The 18176-nt window shown below is 39.6% G+C and overlaps 1 protein-coding gene across 1 annotated transcript in view; it reads left to right on the forward strand.

Moving 5' to 3' along the window:
* MAN2A1 (mannosidase alpha class 2A member 1) overlaps nt 1-17075 on the forward strand; it is a 167577-nt gene extending 150502 nt beyond the window's left edge. Inside the window, exons 20-22 of the mRNA XM_060093236.1 lie at nt 4253-4447; nt 14764-14874; nt 16504-17075. Coding sequence (XP_059949219.1) covers nt 4253-4447; nt 14764-14874; nt 16504-16656 — 459 coding nt within the window. The 3' untranslated portion in view covers nt 16657-17075. The remainder of the gene's footprint in view (nt 1-4252; nt 4448-14763; nt 14875-16503) is intronic.
* Nucleotides 17076-18176: the final 1101 nt, after the last annotated feature.

Here is an 18176-nt window from a genome sequence, read left to right on the forward strand (position 1 = left end):
TTTTTCTTTTGCTCAACTATAAATTCTTGGGCTTAAATCAATAGTTTCTTTTAAATAAAAAATGAACTAGAGAAGAGAAAATACATTTTAATTTCTAGTGAAATTGATTAAAAAGACATTTGATTAAGAAATGTTAATATGTCATCATGTAACTTAAATTTTCTAGAAAGTGTCTTTATTTTCTACTCAGACTTATGACTAAAATATCAGTGGTAGAAACTGAGGTGGGGAGACACTCCCTGGAAGGGAACGCATTTTAGTGGGAAGCTTTGAGCCTCATGGGAATAATCCTGGATGACTAAATGAAAGCGTCCTGTACTTGAGCGTTCTGCAGAGAGGCAGTGAGAACAAGACTGGAATGATAAATAATTGCTGGAAGAGGTATAAATGCCCAGTGAAGCACTGTGGCTCTGTGAGGTTGACTGTCATCCATGGGAATAATGCTCAAGCCTCAGCAGAAATGGAAAATAGGAACTGTCTTATCAGCATTACTCTTCAGGGTTTGTTTCTTTGACCCTTACTTCCTACACCCTTTCTGCTGGCGACTAGTATAATAGTAAAGGGGGCGTTGAACTAGGAAGTGTTCCTGTGTTACAGCTGGGTCGTTTTACCTCTGGATACCAGTTCTTTACATATAAGGAGAGGAAGTTGGAGAGATCAGCTAAAAACTCAAATGCTGACAGGGCTCAGGGAAGTGATGGCATGAGGGAGGTTGGTCAGGTTTTGAGGGCAAATGCTTATGTTAGGTGACCAGAGAGTCTGTGGTGAACATGAGGATGGACACATCCCACTTAGGAGCCACAGCTCAGCCCTAGATGATGTTTCCACATGAGAATGTGAGGACCCAGTGTGACTTCATTTTCCAGTGTTTGGGGTAAAAAAAAAAGTTATCTGTTTGGGGGAGTTTTTGTTATTATTGTTGTGTTGATGATTTTAATGTGAAATCTCTTGGATTTTTTTCTTTTTTTGAGGTGGCTGAAAAACAAACAACTTTTTAATACCATACAGAGCTACCAAAGCATGTCTAATAGGCCAGCTTGGCCCATATACTACTAAGCTTCAGCTCTGCGCTAAATGATATTTATCTCTAAATCTTACAGGTCTACATATTTTCATTCATTCTCTCTCCTCCCTCTTTGTCTTTTTACCCCATCCTTCCCCCTACAGTAATTTTCTCTCTTTCATTTATATTGCATTGCTTGTTAATGTAATAATTAATAAATTAATTAATCATCAACAAACATTTATCAAGTTCTCACCGTGTGTCAGGTCATTCTGAATAAACAAAGGTGACTAAAAAAACGATCTTTTTCTTAATAATTTAGCAGGTTTTGATGTAGACAAAATGGAAACCTGTGACGTTTAGGAATCAGAGAACTCATCTGAGCTTAATGAAGGGCACGAAGGAGCCTGGCAAGAAGTTCTGACTTATGAAATAAGGGCTGAAACCCAATAGAGAAGATCGCAACTTGATGTGGTTTGGATCAGAATGTGCTAGAAACTCTTTTTAATGTTGAACAGGATGCACGGAGAAAACCAGACCTGTACAGTCTAAAACCTTCCAACCTACAAGAAACCAAATAATGTTTAGAGTAGTATATTAGTTACTATAAGGCTGGGAAATTCATTTATAGCTTAAACGAACATGTAAAATTTCCTATAGCAAATATATTTTATAAACTTTGGGTTTATCATCAGGGTTATGGTTAAAAAATTAGTGATAGCTCCACAGTTAAATATCTTGCTAGCCCCTTACTGCTATAAATATGTTCAGAAAGTGTGATGGCGCTCTCCCTGAGACTTTGCCACACCCGACTTGGTCAGCGTCCAGCAGTGTTACTTGTTCAAGGAGCTCTTCTGACACCAAACCACAACTCTTATATAAACTTCTCTTTTTTATCTTGCTTAGGAGACAATAAATAGCACAGTTCTTGAATGCTGAAAGTGCTTACATTCATGGCATTGTATCATGTGACAAGATTTTTCATTAACATGTTTTCGAGTCTGCATCTTGGTTTTTTTAATCCCAAACAAGTTAAAGGATGAGACTTATACTTTTGATTCCAAAGGGAGCTTTGTTTCTTCTAAAAGGTTGGGAGGATGTCTGGGGTGGCAGTTCCTAGCACAGGTCTGCAGCACGGTGTGGGACTGACTATGTGACAGTCACCTGGGGGGCTTTTAAATTTACCTTCCCAGGGTCCCACCCCAGGAGATTCTGATTCAGTAGATTTGGGTTCGGGTCCTGGGATCTATGTTTTCTAAAAGTTCCCCAAGCAATTCTGATGTATGGTCAATGTGGGGAAGCACTGAAGGTCAGAACTGATCTGGGTTTGGAGGAATAGTAAATATGCACATCACTGCTACTAAGGTATAGATAATCTATCAAGAAGTACCCTACCTACTCACTGAAGCGTCCCAGGATTCCTCCAAGAGCATAGGACAAAGCCAGAAAGCTTTTTCTGAATGTTTCTTGACCTAGAATGGACTTAATGCCTCCGGAATCTGATAAGGCAGGTGTTTTCCTGGCTTAAAAAGCTTTTATCTTTTATTACTCAAAAGTGATTTTGTCAGCAATCCTGACCCAGATTATGAAGTCCTTTGATCTTTGAGTACATTTAAAGCTTCTTGTTGAAAATGTTCCCTCTCTCTTCATGTTATTCTACAAGCTGCATTAAATTTCAATATTGCTGAAGAATATTATTTTATATGCTTTATTTAATCTTTCCTTAAAAAAAAGGAATGTGGGGCTTCCCTGGTGGCGCAGTGGTTGAGAGTCCGCCTGCTGATGCAGGGGACACGGGTTCGTGCCCCGGTCCGGGAAGATCCCACATGCCGCGGAGCGACTGGGCCCGTGAGCCATGGCCGCTGAGCCTGCGCGTCCGGAGCCTGTGCTCCGCAATGGGAGAGGCCACAACAGTGAGAGGCCCACGTACCACAAAAAAAAAAAAAAAGGAATGTGGAATGGATAAAATTTTTTAACAACTCTTTTTATACCTAATATTTTTTGTCAATATCTTAATATTGTAGTGTCCCTCTGTTGCCTTTAAAATTTTTTCTTTTCTCTCTTCATAGTCTGAATTGTAATGATATCTACAGTTTGCTGCTGGCAAGATGCTCCTCACTCTTTGCTACCACCCTCTGTTCAATGCTAATCTGACATTCTGAATTTTAAGCTCTGTATCTTCTGTAAATCTTATCTTTTCACACAGATAAGTAGCCAGACCTTTTATTTGAGCCCTCTATTAAAAATATGCAAAATCAGAAGACATCAGTGAAATAGTCATTTCAAAAAATAAGATATAAAATTAAATTTTCTCTAAATGTTGCTGGTGTTCAAAAGACCTTTCTACATAAATTATGTTTTCTTCTTAGTGCTTTTCTGTGTCTGCTTTTACACCTTAGGCATTATTGGTTAAGGTTCTACTTAGTCATTGATTTAATTAATTGTATATGTCATCTACCATATGTATATCCCTAGTTCTGGTAGATTTACTTAATGTTTGAACATGCTGAAATACTTGGCTATAAGCATACACCATAGCAAAGACTAAAGTATCTTAAAATTATACTGAATAATTGTGTACTATGTAAATGTGTGATAACTACTCTATAACATATATAGTAGTTCCTATTTTTGGAATAAAGTGAAGCAACTGACAATGATTTTACCACATTTAAAGAAAACAGGTGATCTAGTTATGCTACCTGTGTTATTTTAAAGACTTATTTATTTTTGAGTTTTTTTAAAAAAATTCGTATCATTGGGTAACATTTATAAAACATAACTTTGGATCAATACATATAACTTTACAGTCTAGTTAAGTGTATAAATGAAACCATAAGAATATGATGGGTAAAACCTGAGGGAGAAGAGATAGCATTTGACAATGTATAAGATACATGAACATCCCAACCCATTTACTTTTAGAGTTTTATGGTAGGTTGAGAAAGAATTTTCATAAAAAGTTATACCTTGTCCTAGAATGTTTGTGGAGAATGTTGTCAGGATTTTTAGTTTTAAAGCAATGGAAAAGAGATATTTCTCAACATGGGAGTTAGGTGGACACTGTTTTCTTAGAACTGAACTTGGTAATCTGTGCATTGTCTAAGACTTATTTATAAAATATAATAAAATCAAAGTATTAATATATTTGTATATATTTTTCCTGTTTAAGCCCTGTCTGATAATTCAATTAATACTATAAGAACTGCAAATATATAACTCTTAAGCATTTTTGTTTTTTCTTGATAGGAAGAAGAAAAGAAGTCGGTCAGTTATCCTTCCCTCCTTAGCCACATAACTTCTTCTTTCCTGAATCATCCTATCTTTCCAATGACAGAAAAGGTCCCTGTGCCCACCCTTCAGCTGCTGGGTGAATTCTCTCCATTAATGTCATCTTTGCCTTGTGACATTCATCTGGTTAATCTGAGGACGATACAGTCAAAGGTATATCCCAAAATATATCTATAAAAAATTACTTTTTGGGCCTTTCTCACCTTCTGAGATGGCCCACGCTCTGTCTGGTGGAGTGTGTTTCTCTCTAAATAAATCCACTTCTTACCTAAAAAAAAAAAAAAAAAAATAGTTTTTGTAGTATACTTGGTGTAAGGGGGTGGAAGGAAAAACTGTAAATTTTACTCTGCTTCAAAGAGTGATTAAGAGGACTTCACCTTTAGGCAACATCATTGTACCTTTCATTTGACTGTTGCTCTGTAGTTTAGAGTGTTTCCTTAGACTGATTTATTTTATTCTCAGAAAAGTTCTGTGTGGTGAGCAGGTCAGGGAATATCAGCTTCTTTTTACAGATAAGGAAGCTGAGGCTGGCCTGAGGTCACATAATTAGCAGGTGGGAGAACCAGGCCTTAAGATCAGCCCTACTGGCATTTTCCATTTGTTTCTCCTTATTAGTCAGTGTTTCTCAGGAGTTAGAGAAACAGAAGGTATAGTGTGTAATTATTTCTGTACCAGAGGCTTTCTACATTCGTATCTTTTCTCCTAAAAATACCAAAAAAATCCTTAAAAACCCCAAATCTTTGCATTGAGAATCCAGCTATGTAGGTGAGACATGAAAACACATCAGAGGAAGAAACAAGGGAAGATTTTATTAGGTATGGAATTTTAACACAGTTTGATTGCTTGAGTTTACCTATATGCCTACTTTTGAAGTCAGAGACTGCATTTGAAAAGAAGAAAAGATGAGAGGTTTGACATCACTTTTATGTTTTGTAAAGCTGTTTCATCTTGTGGATTGACATCCACTTAGCCGGAAATAGCGAGTGATTATGGATTCTGTAGGAAATGTCTTATATTAAATGGCCTGAGTGCGAAAAGAAGAGTGTTCATGTTGGAAGAGAGTGTAAGAGGAAAAAAATGTTTAGCTCGAGAACAAAGAACTGAAGAGAACCAAGCAAAGGAAGGATCAGTGCCTACAAATTTGGACATTTAGGGCTTTAAAACTATATGTCCAAGATAGGGAACTTACGCCTGACTATGAAGGAAAATACATGTGTCTAATAATAATGAATACAAGTGAACGTTAGAGGCCTATGTGTGTACCTCTGTGTCAAAAGGGCTTGTTTGATCACGTGAGTGAACTTCAGGATTTATTTCATGCCTGCTACATGCCAGTTATTGCTAAAGGCACTGTGGTATAGTCATGGACTTAAACAGACAAGAGCCCCTGCCTTCCTGAAGCTTAGATTCTAATGAGGGGAGAAAAATAATTAAAGATGAAAAAATAAGAGAAACATATGTTTGATGATGATAAGTGTTATAATGAAGGGGAAGAAGGAGGGAAGGGCAGTTTTAGAAGGTGATTTGAATAGCGTGGTTGGAGAAGGCCTTGCAGAAAAGGTGATAATGGAGTAAAAATCCAAAGGAGGTCAGGGAATAAGAAACTCAGGCAGATTTCTGAGGGTAGAGCGGTCGGGAAGAGTTAGGAGCAAGTGGAAGGCCTGAAGCCAGGAGATGCTGGTCAGAATGGAAGAGCCATGAAACCTGGACTGTTCTTTGATTCCTTGCTGTATCCCCCTGCCGTGAACAGAGCCTGCACCTAGTAGGGGCTCAGTAACAATTTGTTGGACAAGTGGATCTTGTGAGTGTTCTCTTTAGGATTCTGCTACGGTCTTTTGTGGGTCTACTTTTTGACTCAGGGAAAGAACGCACTAGAGATGGGCAGCCTCCCTGAGGTAACCTGTCATTAATTCATGGGCTAAAGAGAATGAAAGGATAGGGTGGAGACACCAGACTCTGAGCCTCAGGCTGCCACCTCGGGGCATGGATAGTAGAGGACATTAGCGAGCTGAGGGATCCAGGGGCTTCTGGGGTCCATGGCAGCCATGGAGAAGTTTTAGCCTCACTTTTAGATGACTCTTTCCCATGATTATTTTCGGAAGCAGCACCAGCTGACTCTAGAATTGGTGAGTGTAGGGTTTTACCCTCCAAGGTTTTCGCTTGTTTTCCAGATCACCTCTTTTTTGTGATTACCTGTTCCTTTCATTCTTCCTGCTGTTGGCTAGCTTCCTGTGATACAAATCTAATCACTTTCGGGATTAAAAATCCCATTGCCGGGCTTCCCTGGTAGTGCAGTGGTTGAGAGTCCGCCTGCCGATGCAGGGGACACGGGTTCGTGCCCCGGTCCGGGAAGATCCCACATGCCGCGGAGCGGCTGGGCCCGTGAGCCATGGCCGCTGGGCCTTCGCGTCCGGAGCCTGTGCTCCGCAACGGGAGAGGCCACAGCAGTGAGAGGCCCGTGTACAGCAAAAAAAAAAAAAAAAAATCCCATTGCCTACAATGTTGATTTAGACCCTTGGGCATTCAGTCCCTCTGCAGTCTGGCCTCACTGGCTGTAGCCACCTGGCTTCCCATTGCCCTTCTCACCTTTGGAAGGTGAACCACCTTCACTCCCTGCTGGCTGCGTGACTGCTGACTCAGCTACCATTTATAAAATGGGCCTGATATCAGATATGCCTGTTTCAGGTCTAGTATGAGAAACAGATGAAATAGTGCTGTGAGAGCCCTTTGAAACAGAAGTGCTTTGTAGACATACATTGTTATCCTGATGATGCTTACAGTACATGCTAACGCAGGTGCAAACTGGAGTTTTAGCAGATGGAATAAAAGCAATTTAACAATTTGACCAGGAAGAATAAAGACTGAAATGCCTAACCATAGGCATAGGTTAATGCCTAACACGTGATCAGAACTAAATATTTGGGGCTTTTTTGCATTATCATATAAATTGGTGCCAGTTATATGTTAGTCTTTGACTCTTAGCACGTATTTCTAACGGTTGTTCAAAAACTTACCAGTACAATTATACTCCAGTAAAGATGTAAAAAATAAATAAATAAATAATAAAATTGCAGGGGGGAAAGAAAAAACTTACCAGTAATCCGAAGGGATACTTTAAAGAATTGCTCTCTGTCCCCTAACCTCTGATAATAGGGAAGTAATCATTGAAGGAAGCTAATGTAGGTATTCATTCAAAGAAAGCTTGATACTTAAAAGGTGTCAAGTGTAATTCCATGATTATACTAAAATAAAGACAAAAAAAACTCAATCCAGAAGCCAGAGCTAATCATTTTGGATTGTGTTCTTGTTTTTTTGTGTGCTGCAGCTTCCAGCATACAATAATGAGTTGTTCATTTAGAGACTGCAGTGCATTTTTCCCATTGAAATTATGTAAACAGAGGTGTTGGCTGCTTCCAAGAGAGACTAGAGGTCTACATTGGCCTATATCTAAGTAAGCATTTTCCTAACCATCACCTCACAGTATTTCCATGAGAAAAGTGTCTGAGGACCCCCTTGACATGATAAGGTCACATCTGTCTTCCCTTCTGACCTCCCCCATCAGCTGCGTAACAGAGGACACCTCTGCTTGCCCATGCCCAGGCTGCTGTCTGAAGGTTCCTCAGTTCTAAGCCTCAGTCTCCCTCACTCCTTGTGGAGAAAGGAGTTATGGGCTCAAGCAATAGTGAGAGAAGCAAGGTGGGGGCTGGAAGTTTGCTAACCACTGAGCTGGTTCAGCATTTCGAGCTATCATTCTCCGAGTCACTGTGTCCAGATCACACTGAGGAGATTTTTACAAGAAGAGACTTTTACAAATTCCCTCATCTCTGAGATTCTGATTCTGTAGGTCTGGTGTGGAGAGCTTAGGAATCAGTAATTTTTAATAACTCTCCTCATGATTCTAGAAATTGCTGAGTTATCACCATTGGCTAAATTAGGAAAGTAAGGGTTAGAGAAATTAAATGATTAAAATTAAATGACAGTAAGCAGTAAATGACAGAATCAGGAGCCACATCCAGGTCTTCCGAACCTGGGTGCTGAACGTAGCCTCAGAGGATGATATTTAACCTTTTAAGACTTACCAAATCTGTTCTCAAAGTCCAGTTCCTCAGGGAAAAAAAAGAAAAAGAAAAAAAAGTCCAGTTTTTCAGAAATTGTTCTATATTGCTAGATGAGTTTATTTTTACGTAGGCATCTCTTGCTTTTCTAGTTTATAAATTTTTTGGAAAAAAATTAATTATATGTCATATATTTGTAGTCAGATGAAGAGGGAAACAAACATCTCTTAAAACCCTGCCTCAGGGCTTCCCTGGTGGCGCAGTGGTTGGGAGTTCGCCTGCCGATGCACGGGACACGGGTTCGTGCCCCGGTCCAGGAAGATCCCACATGCCGCAGAGCAGCTGGGCCCGTGAGCCATGGCCGCTGAGCCTGCGCGTCCAGAGCCTGTGCTCCGCAACGGGAGAGGCCACAACAGTGAGAGGCCCGCATACCGCAAAAAAAAAAAAAAAAAAAAAAAAAACCCTGCCTCATAGCTGTATGGCCCAGCATGCTCCAGCCCCTGTCTAGGAATTTAAATGTTAGCTTTCTCATCCTATATGCCTGGCCTCCAACTCTCTTCTCTTTATCACCCTCTTTTCTTGCACTATCAACAGTTTGAGATACAAAAAGAAGCTTCTATAAAGATTTGAAAACTGGGGAATAAGAGTACCACTCAAGTGCACTGAACGGGAAAACCATGTCATTGGGAAAGGGTAGTGATTTAGGGAGAAGAGAGCCTTGGTAGAGAGGATGCTGGGAGAATCTCATGGGAGGATGGATCATGGGTCAGGCTACAGTGAAAGGTTCAGCCTGGAATGCTGACATTCCAGAGATGAGGAGGAACTTGATTAAGCTGTTCAGCTAGGCTCCATGGAGCCATTCTGCCTTGATGTTTTGAACAGTGATATATGTTTCAACTTTTTTTGCAGATTGTTTCTACTGCTCTTATGTTTAGATATATTTTTACTTAATTTATTTTTAGATATTTATCTTTATATCTATACTCTCTATCTATAGCTATGTATTACATTTAACTCTTCACTCTGTATGGAATTTATTTTGATTTGTGCTTAACTGTTTCTTACAAATAGTTAACCAGTCATTTCAACATCAGCACCACTTACTGTATAAGATTTTCGCTCTCAACTTGTTTATACCACCCCCTCCTTTTCTTGTAAGAGGCAGTTTAAGGTTTTACTTTATTTTGCCCTTCTTATAAGAATTGATTGGTGCTTTATTGATCTCTCTAGCTTCTGGAAAGGTGAAAATTGTGGGGAAAAATGTCCTTTGTTGTACATATCTGAGAACAACTATTCACCTTCCCCTTTCTCTCTGTCATGCTATCTTGTTGATTAAAACAGGATAACTGTTATTGACATTTTAACAAGTGCCCTGGAAAATGAATTTCTACTGGTTATTTCCTGTCTCAGGACTTATAACACAGTGTGAGATTTTCTAACCTTCCCAGCTGCCAGAATGCACTGAAATATGAGTGTTGTTTGGCATTTTCAAAGAGTCTGGGCAAGTTGGAGAAATTTTCCCGCCAGGTGTTTAGCTATGCCTTTATCTGTGTACAACTTACACATCCTCTGAGAAGGGTGGGGTCACATTCTTCTTGGAGAATCTGGTCAAAGTTACAACCCCTCTCTTCCTCAGAAATAACGTGTGTACGTATGCTGTTTACCACAGTTTCCAGGCGTTACAGATTTGTGACCCTCACTTTTCTAAGGAGCAAATCCAGCTTCTTTTGGTGTGAGATGCGAGTAGCTCAGCTCTCACATTTTGCAGAGTTCTCATCCACCTCAGGAGAGGAACATTTGGCTCTTCCTTTTCTTAGAAGAGACTGTCATATGTGTGTGTAATTTTCAGAATGACTTTAAATCCTGTTTCCAAATGGTATGAGTGGATAGGTGGGAGGCTTGTAGATGGATAGAAATGATAGTTTCTAAACCTTTCTTTCTGAATATGTTTTGGTAAATCACGGTTTTAGCTCTGTTGGAACCATTAATGAATACTCCCTTTTTCCAGCCTCTGATCAGACGGGTGATCTCCTTTAGTTGATAGCCTTTCATTATATTAAGTCAAAAGCAATCCTCCTCTTTGCCCTCCAAGCTCAGTATCTCTGAGCACGGTTCCACAGCTAGAGCAAAGGCAGGAGAATGTAGTTGTGAAAGTACAGACTTGGGAGTCAGACCACCTAGGTTTGAGTGCATTCCCTGTACTTGCTGGCTGGGTGTCTTAGAGCAAATCTCTTAATTCTCTGAGTCCCAGTTTCCTCACGACTAACAAGGCAATGGTAATAGTACCCACCCTAGAGATGTTCTGAGAGGATTAAATGAGTTGATGTTTGTAAAGCATTTAGAGCAGCATCTGGCATGTAGTAAGCACTAAGTGCTTGACAAATAAAGGTTCTCAACTGCGATCATTCAGTCATAAGCAGTTGTGATTGTTACTAATAATGAAATGAAAATCTTGGCACTGTTTTTTTTTTATAAATTGGAGAAGGTTGAAGTGTATTGCCAAAGTAAATCTTGATGTCACTGTGATGTGTATTCCTTATATAGTTTATTACTGATTCCTCAGATTTTCCAAAACAACGTACCTAGAAGTGTCTCCATGCCAGGCATTACCCTGAGTGCTTTACGTGAGCCTTATTTAGCTCTCACGACAACACTGTGGAAGTAGGCACTATTTGGGCCCCATCTTGTGGAAGAGAAAACTGACTGACCTAGGGATGGGGTAACTTTCCAGGTCACACAACCAGTAAGCGGCGGTGCTGGAAGCCACACCGCAGTGAGCCTGACTCCAGATCTCCCTACTCAGAACCTTATACTGCCTGGGAAGACGAGGGGAGCACCAGTGCTAAAAATGTTAGGGAACACACTGCCTGTTTTCTTCTTATCTACTCAGTAATGATGGGACACCCGTAGAAGGGTTCACCAGCCATTGATGGGGAAAGGTCATGAAGGGCCACTGTAAAGTCATTACTGATAATTGCACTTTGAGTATGAGAGGGAATGTTTTGTGATAGGGGTGTTCCTGTACCTTTAAAGAGAGCAATACACCTTGTATATCATCTCAACTACTTCAAAGGTTGTTGCAAGATGAAATGAGTTAATCCATGAAAAGCATTCTGTACATGACTGGCGCACAGCAGGTGCTCAATAAGTGTTAGCTTATTGTCCTCCCTGTTATTGTCCTTCCTGTGGTGGATCCTCAAAGGGGTTCGTCACGAGTCTAACCTAGTTTCCTGAATTTTCAGAGGATAGACTCAGTCACTTAACTGGTTCGTGGTGGAACCAAACCTTGCCTCCAGTCTAGCTTTCTCTGAGCCTGATGGCTTCATTTGGTAAGCCAGATCACCTTCCCCCCTAGTCCCCCCAGTTGCTGGAGACATTTCATAGGCCCCCCCCCTTAGTCTGGGAGCTAGATGTTGGTTTATCCCCTGAAATAAGTTCTACAGTGGATTTTCCTGGTGCAACTTGGGAACATCCAAGCAGGGATTCAGTCTCAATGATGATCTGAACTGTTTTACAAAGACACTTCATTTGAAGCTCACCTAGCACAGTGCTTGGTGCAATTTCAAAATTTGTAAGTTTTCTTCCCCACACCCTCCCCTTCTTTTCTGAGGTCTGGATGCTACTAATGTGTTAATGAATATAAAAACAGGTCTTTCAAAATTTGTTTACTCTCCTAGAGTATATAGTGTGACTACTTGAAGGTATCTGTTTTCCTGTACACATATTCAAGTTAAATTCATAGTTTCCCTACCTTGAAAAACAGTTTTCTTGGAAATAAAATGTCTAGACAGGCTTTGAAACTGAAAAACTGCTGCTTTGCCTCAGGTATTTTTGCTTGAAAACTGATACTTTCATGAATACTTGATTTTTAAAACTTATGCAAGATGAATGCCATTTCATTTGGTGTTTTAGTCCTTATGAATAGTGATACAGTTTTGGTTTTGAGAGAAAGTAAAACTTTTTCCCATTGGTGAAAATTAATTTTTATGACTTTAATCTCTACTTTTGTATTGTTTGTTTAAATCTCTTATCGAATTCAATGGCAGAATTCCAAAAGTGTTTCCCTTCCCAATTTTTTGTCACCTTCAGTCTGCTAAAGGCCTTAAATATTCATTATTCAAGAACAAATATGTTGGGCCTCCCTGGTGGCGCAGTGGTTGAGAGTCCGCCTGCCGATGCAGGGGATACGGGTTCGTGCCCCGGTCTGGGAGGATCCCATATGCCGCGGAGCGGCTGGGCCCGTGAGCCATGGCCGCTGAGCCTGCGCGTCCGGAGCCTGTGCTCCGCAACGGGAGAGGCCACAACAGTGAGAGGCCCGCATACCGCAAAAAGAAAAAAAAAAAAAAAAAAGAACAAATATGTTGCAGGAATTTTAGCAATGCCTGCTTATCAGTGTTTTTTTAAGGATGGTCTAGTGAGTTAAGGTGGCCAGATGCTTTAGGTTAATAGTGATAAGTGCTTTTGGAGTCTAATTAAGAGGGCATCTAATTTGTGAATTTGAATCAGGGTTCTGTTATGATTTTGGTGTATAATTGTGGACATATAATTTGGAGCTTCCCTGATTCCTTAGCTACAAAGTTATGATGCCAATAAAAGAAATTTGTGAATGAGAAGTTAAATGAGAATATTGTTTAATTTGTAACTATTATGAAAATTATCACTATTTATTTGATGGATGATGTTGATAGAAACAATAACAATATACTGAGGGCGTCCTCTGCTCCAAACCCTAGGCTAAGTCCTTGTTACGCTATTTCATTTCATTTCATCTCTCTCTCTTTTTTTTTTTTTTTTATGGTAAAGGAAAAACTGTTTTGCTGAAATCAGGAGCTAGTAAATTGCAGAACTAAGACACAGGTCTTAGGCTGTCTGACTCCCAGCCCAGATTCTGAACCATTCATTTCTACAGCTTCTTAGCTAGCACATTCTGTCCTATAAGCTGGGCTACCTTACATAGTATTTTCAATGGGTTAACCCACACTATGACTCCATGAAGGAGGTAGACATGCATTAGCTCCATTTTACAGACAAGGAAACGGACATTTAGGAAGAATAAAGGACTATTCCAAGGTTTCACAATTGGCACAACTATTATCCTTCTGTATATAATAAATAAAGGATTTTCTTATGTGCTCTTTTAGTGCCATTTTGGGACTGTGAAATTGTTTGAAATTTCATTAGAAATCTCTATCATATGATTTCAACCTACTGTGTGTATCATGTGGTCCTGTGATGACTCACAGAATCCCTTAAATGACTTTTTTCTCTCCCTTCAAACAAAATTTCAGCAGTACCACTGCAAAATACCAGTGTAAAATGTCATAAAACAGGTTATTCCAGCCAACAATCTGAGGTGAGGACAGCTTTAAGTTGTTCAGTCACATTAAAATCAAATCAGTGATGGGAATGCTGGCAGCTATTCAGAAAAGATGTCTCTGTAGCACATTAAAAATTTTATGCCCTAGTAAGGATGATTAAGAACATGGGCATATTCATATCTGTGGCCACAAAAAAGAAAAAGGGACCAATTTCGTCACAGTGTCAGTGCCAAGCAGCACATGACTCTCCTTGGAATAAATATGCATTTCTTAACTTTTCCAAGGATTTTTAATTCAGTTTATTTATCATAAACATTTTCCCAGTTTAGAAAACATAAAATTTATTAAATAGTTGTAATTTTAAATATTCAAGGACTTGAAGCATTTGTGACATTGTTACTTAAATGGGTACAAGAAATTTTATTGCAAGAAAATGTATACTGATCCCTGTAGCTGACTTGTCATGTTTAGTATTTTCCTTTTTGCCTGCACAAGAAGAATAGCTTCTGTAATGTGAATTTAAATGATATATCAATCTAATAAATGTGGTTGGCCTAGCAAGTGATAAGCATAACTAATTCAATTTAAATGCCTCATATAAAAATAATGAACCAATACATTAAAGATTAAAAATGTTAATGCAATTAGCAAAAATTAGTGTTCAATGAAGAAGCATGTTTCAGTTTTAAGATGGATGATATATCATTCAACGACAAGATAAGGACCAAATTCAGGTATACTTTATTCATTTGATGGATTTATTAAAAATAAATTAAAATAAAATGCTTTATTTGAAGAAACTTTGATAAAACGGTATATAATATGTGGGTGGAAGGTAACCCACGTCCTCAGGAACTATGGAGGAAACCAAGACTTGAGTGACTTAACAGGGACTCTTAGAACATAATATCACCTGACTCCTTGTGGGAGGGAGTGTAGCGGGGGCGGGGGGGGCACAGTGAGCATGGAACCTAAATGGAAATGGATTTGCCTGAATTCACTTTTTAATAAAATGAGCATTTGTGGTTTGGGGACACTGACATCAAGGGTATGCAATTGTGTCACCGTGGCGTGTTGGCACTCTGCTCATTTGCAGGTGGATGGCAAGCATTCCAATGAGGCAGCCTTGATCCTACACAGGAAGGGGTTTGATTGCTGCTTCTCTAGCAGAGACACGGGGCTGCTTTGTTCCACTACCCAGGGAAAGGTGAGCTGAAAGCTTATTTTTGCTTGTTGAATTAGTGTGCTTTGAAATCCTTACTTTCTGCAGATAATCTTGACAATGAGATGTTTCATTGCCTCTTCGCTGACTCATTCCCCTCAACTTCAAATTAGTTCAAGTTTCCCCATCTTAAGAAAGCCCTTTCTCAATGCTCAGTCTCTTCTCCTTGTCACCATCAAAATGCATAGGCAAACATGTACACGTTTGAAGGCAGTGCCCTCATCGATTCTTAGGCCTTCCATTTCCAACCTGCATAGCACCTTCTTCCTGCCCACCCCTCCATTTCCACCTCTCTCAGACATGCTCATGTATGATCCAGTTCAGCGGTGGCAAACCCAAGTCCTACAGGGGCCAAGGCAAGTTTTACAGTAACTAAAGTGGGGTGCTGGCTTGCAGTATGGGAAGAGAGGGAGCAATGAGACTGTGGCCAGTGGCATAACTCAACCAAAGACCCCAGGGCAGCTGTACTTAGCTCCAGTCAGTTGTTTCCCCAGGGGAAAGATGCAGGGCTAGATCTTCTGATTAAGCAAGATTTGCATATGAGTCCACACTCTGCAGACCAAACAGATCCTCAGACTGACCACTGCTTGGTGGCTGCGCATTTCTGGCTTCAAGTCGGTCTTGCTGACAGTTCTCATCAGAGAACTCTCCTTGGAAGCAAATGAACCTCCAGTCTTATGCCTGTGGCCCTGAGCTAGCTGTAACTACAAGAAGATGCTTGGGCTGATTCTAGGACACTGGCGGGTCTCCTCCAGCAAGTCAGCTTAGGGGACTCAGCTCTTCTCCAAAACCTATAGACATAGTGTAGACCAGACTCAAGTGATTCAGTTCCAGCCCTACAAAATGAGTATGTGCATAGGATCCAAAAAGAAAAGAAAACATAGTAGGGGGGCCTAAATCTGCTTAGATAGATAAGCTTCTGCATTTCTGTTGCCTCACCCTGTATGTGGTTGGTGCTAAGAAAGCACTGATATCTTTGTTTCATTACATTTGCACTCTCCCTTATTAGTGATGATCTGAGAATACTTGCTTGTGAACATTTGTACTCAAACATTAAGGCATTGAGTCTTTAGGTGGTTATAGGATCCAGAGAGACATATTAGAATAACCTGCCAGAACTGAGGACAGTATTTTCCAAACAACCTCCCCACCCTAAAAATGGGACTCACTGACATGATGGGCCTTCCTTGTGGCAGCCTGTGTCCTGTCTCCCGGCTCTTTGGGCACAGGGAAGATGGTGGAGGAGCACCACTGTTAGGGGTAAGTATTGACTGAAAGAGGATATAGATGTGTTTAAAGCTTCTTGGCCTATAGATGTCCCTTCTTTTATTGAAAAAATGGCCCCTGCACCTGATGTGTTCTCAAGCAACAGAAAAGGAATCCAGAGCCCATCATCCTCTCCCGTTACAGTTTCCTGTGTCTCCCTCCAGGGTTAGTCTCCACGTTCAAGTATGTAGAGGTGGATTTAATCTCCCTCCCCTTCCCCTTCTTTTTCATTAAAAGGGAACTTCAAACATACTTTTCACTTTTTCTCCCACTGAATATATAGATGCGCTACTAATCTTTCTTCAGAGTTGTTCTAAACGTGCAATTTTTTTATCATTTACTTTTTAGATATTGGTACAGAAACTTTTTAACAAGTTTACTGTTGTAAGTCTCATACCTTCGTCATTATCCTTGATGCATTCACCTCCAGACGCCCGAAATATAAGTGAGATCAACTTGAGTCCCATGGAAATCAGCACATTCCGAATCCAGTTGAGGTGAACCTGGCTTTCAGATTTGGATTGGGAAGCATTGGCTTTTATACACTTCTTGGTTTGACGTGCAATAAAGAAGCACATTATTTTAGCTTCTGGCTACTGTGAGGACATGAAATCTGTGATTTTTTTTTTTTTTAACCAGTACAGTAAGAGAGGGAGAAAAAAAAGCCATGCTATAACTTTTTTTTTTTTAAAGTTCCTTCCATGAACTACCATCATCAGTATGAACTGATGCAACAAACAAAGAAATGTCTAAAGACAACCTCAACAGATTGTATCTCAGGTTAAATGTTAACTAATTATATCTGTGTTGGGGGTTGTGAAGAGATTGTTGTAAGTATTCATGTTGCTGACCCTTTGTTAGTCTTACAAAAATACCCATTTTTACCAAAATGGAATAAAAAGCTGGTGGGTAATAGCTAATGGCCAAAATGGTTGCAATCATTCATACGTGTTAGAAAAATTTTATGTGTTGAAATATGTGGAAAAGTGCAATCCGTCAACCCTTATACATAGTTGACTACGTGTTTTTCTACCACTTGTACCACTTGACCCCTCCCCTCCTACCCTTTGTAAGTATTTCCAGAAATACCAGATCTTGAATCATTCAGTAGTAGACAAAGAGGCATATTTTCATTACTTGACAGTGTGGGATAGGTGCAATTTATTCCATTGTCACTAAAATAGAAGAAGCAATTCCATAGGTACCATGACCTCTTTTAGGTATCACAAGGTGTCTTTTTACACAGCTCATTTGAATACAGATGTTCTGAGAAGGGGTTTTCTATTTTAAAATTATCGTATCAGAATAAATGTGCCTTATTTTTTTATAAGTCTTGTTAAATCTTTTGGTGTCCATATTATGGTTGGGGGAAGGGAAGAGGCTGGGGGGAGGTGGAGGGGTGGGTACTTTCTATGACACATAAATTGTATAATTTTTGCCTGACAATGCTGGCCACGTTCTGATCTGTTTCATTAAATTTGTGGTGATGTTACTTTAAACATTTTGACTATTTGAATGTACTGAGATGTCAGAAAACAAAAGAAGGAAGAAAAATATTGTTAAGTAAAATATGCTGCTGCCAAGGAGACTGCAACGTGAAGCAAGGATTTTGTAACATGCAGAATCCACATGCTGTTTCCATTTCACAGGAGTTCACCATTTTGAAGACAGAATGCTTTAAAATAGACCCTGTTTTGAAACCCACTTACATGTAGCTCATCATAATTTATCTTATTAAAGAGTATGTTTGTTCAATGAATTCCAGACTTTTGTACATGCTAACCTCAAAGTGAAGCTCTAAACCTATGTGCCATTACAGTACTTTTGATAAAATTTATTTGGGATCATCGTGAACTTGACTTTAAAATAAAAGCAACATTAGCAACATTTAGAAGATTCAGTTTTAGCATAGAAAGGATTCTTGACTATGTGCACTTCTGAAAATTCTCTTTGTGTTAACTAATAGATTTAGCATTATCTGACTTTAAACTTCCATTATACCTCCTGCCATTCCAACATCT

The sequence above is a fragment of the Mesoplodon densirostris genome, chromosome 3 (assembly GCF_025265405.1).
Source record: "Mesoplodon densirostris isolate mMesDen1 chromosome 3, mMesDen1 primary haplotype, whole genome shotgun sequence".
Lineage (NCBI taxonomy): Eukaryota > Metazoa > Chordata > Mammalia > Artiodactyla > Ziphiidae > Mesoplodon > Mesoplodon densirostris.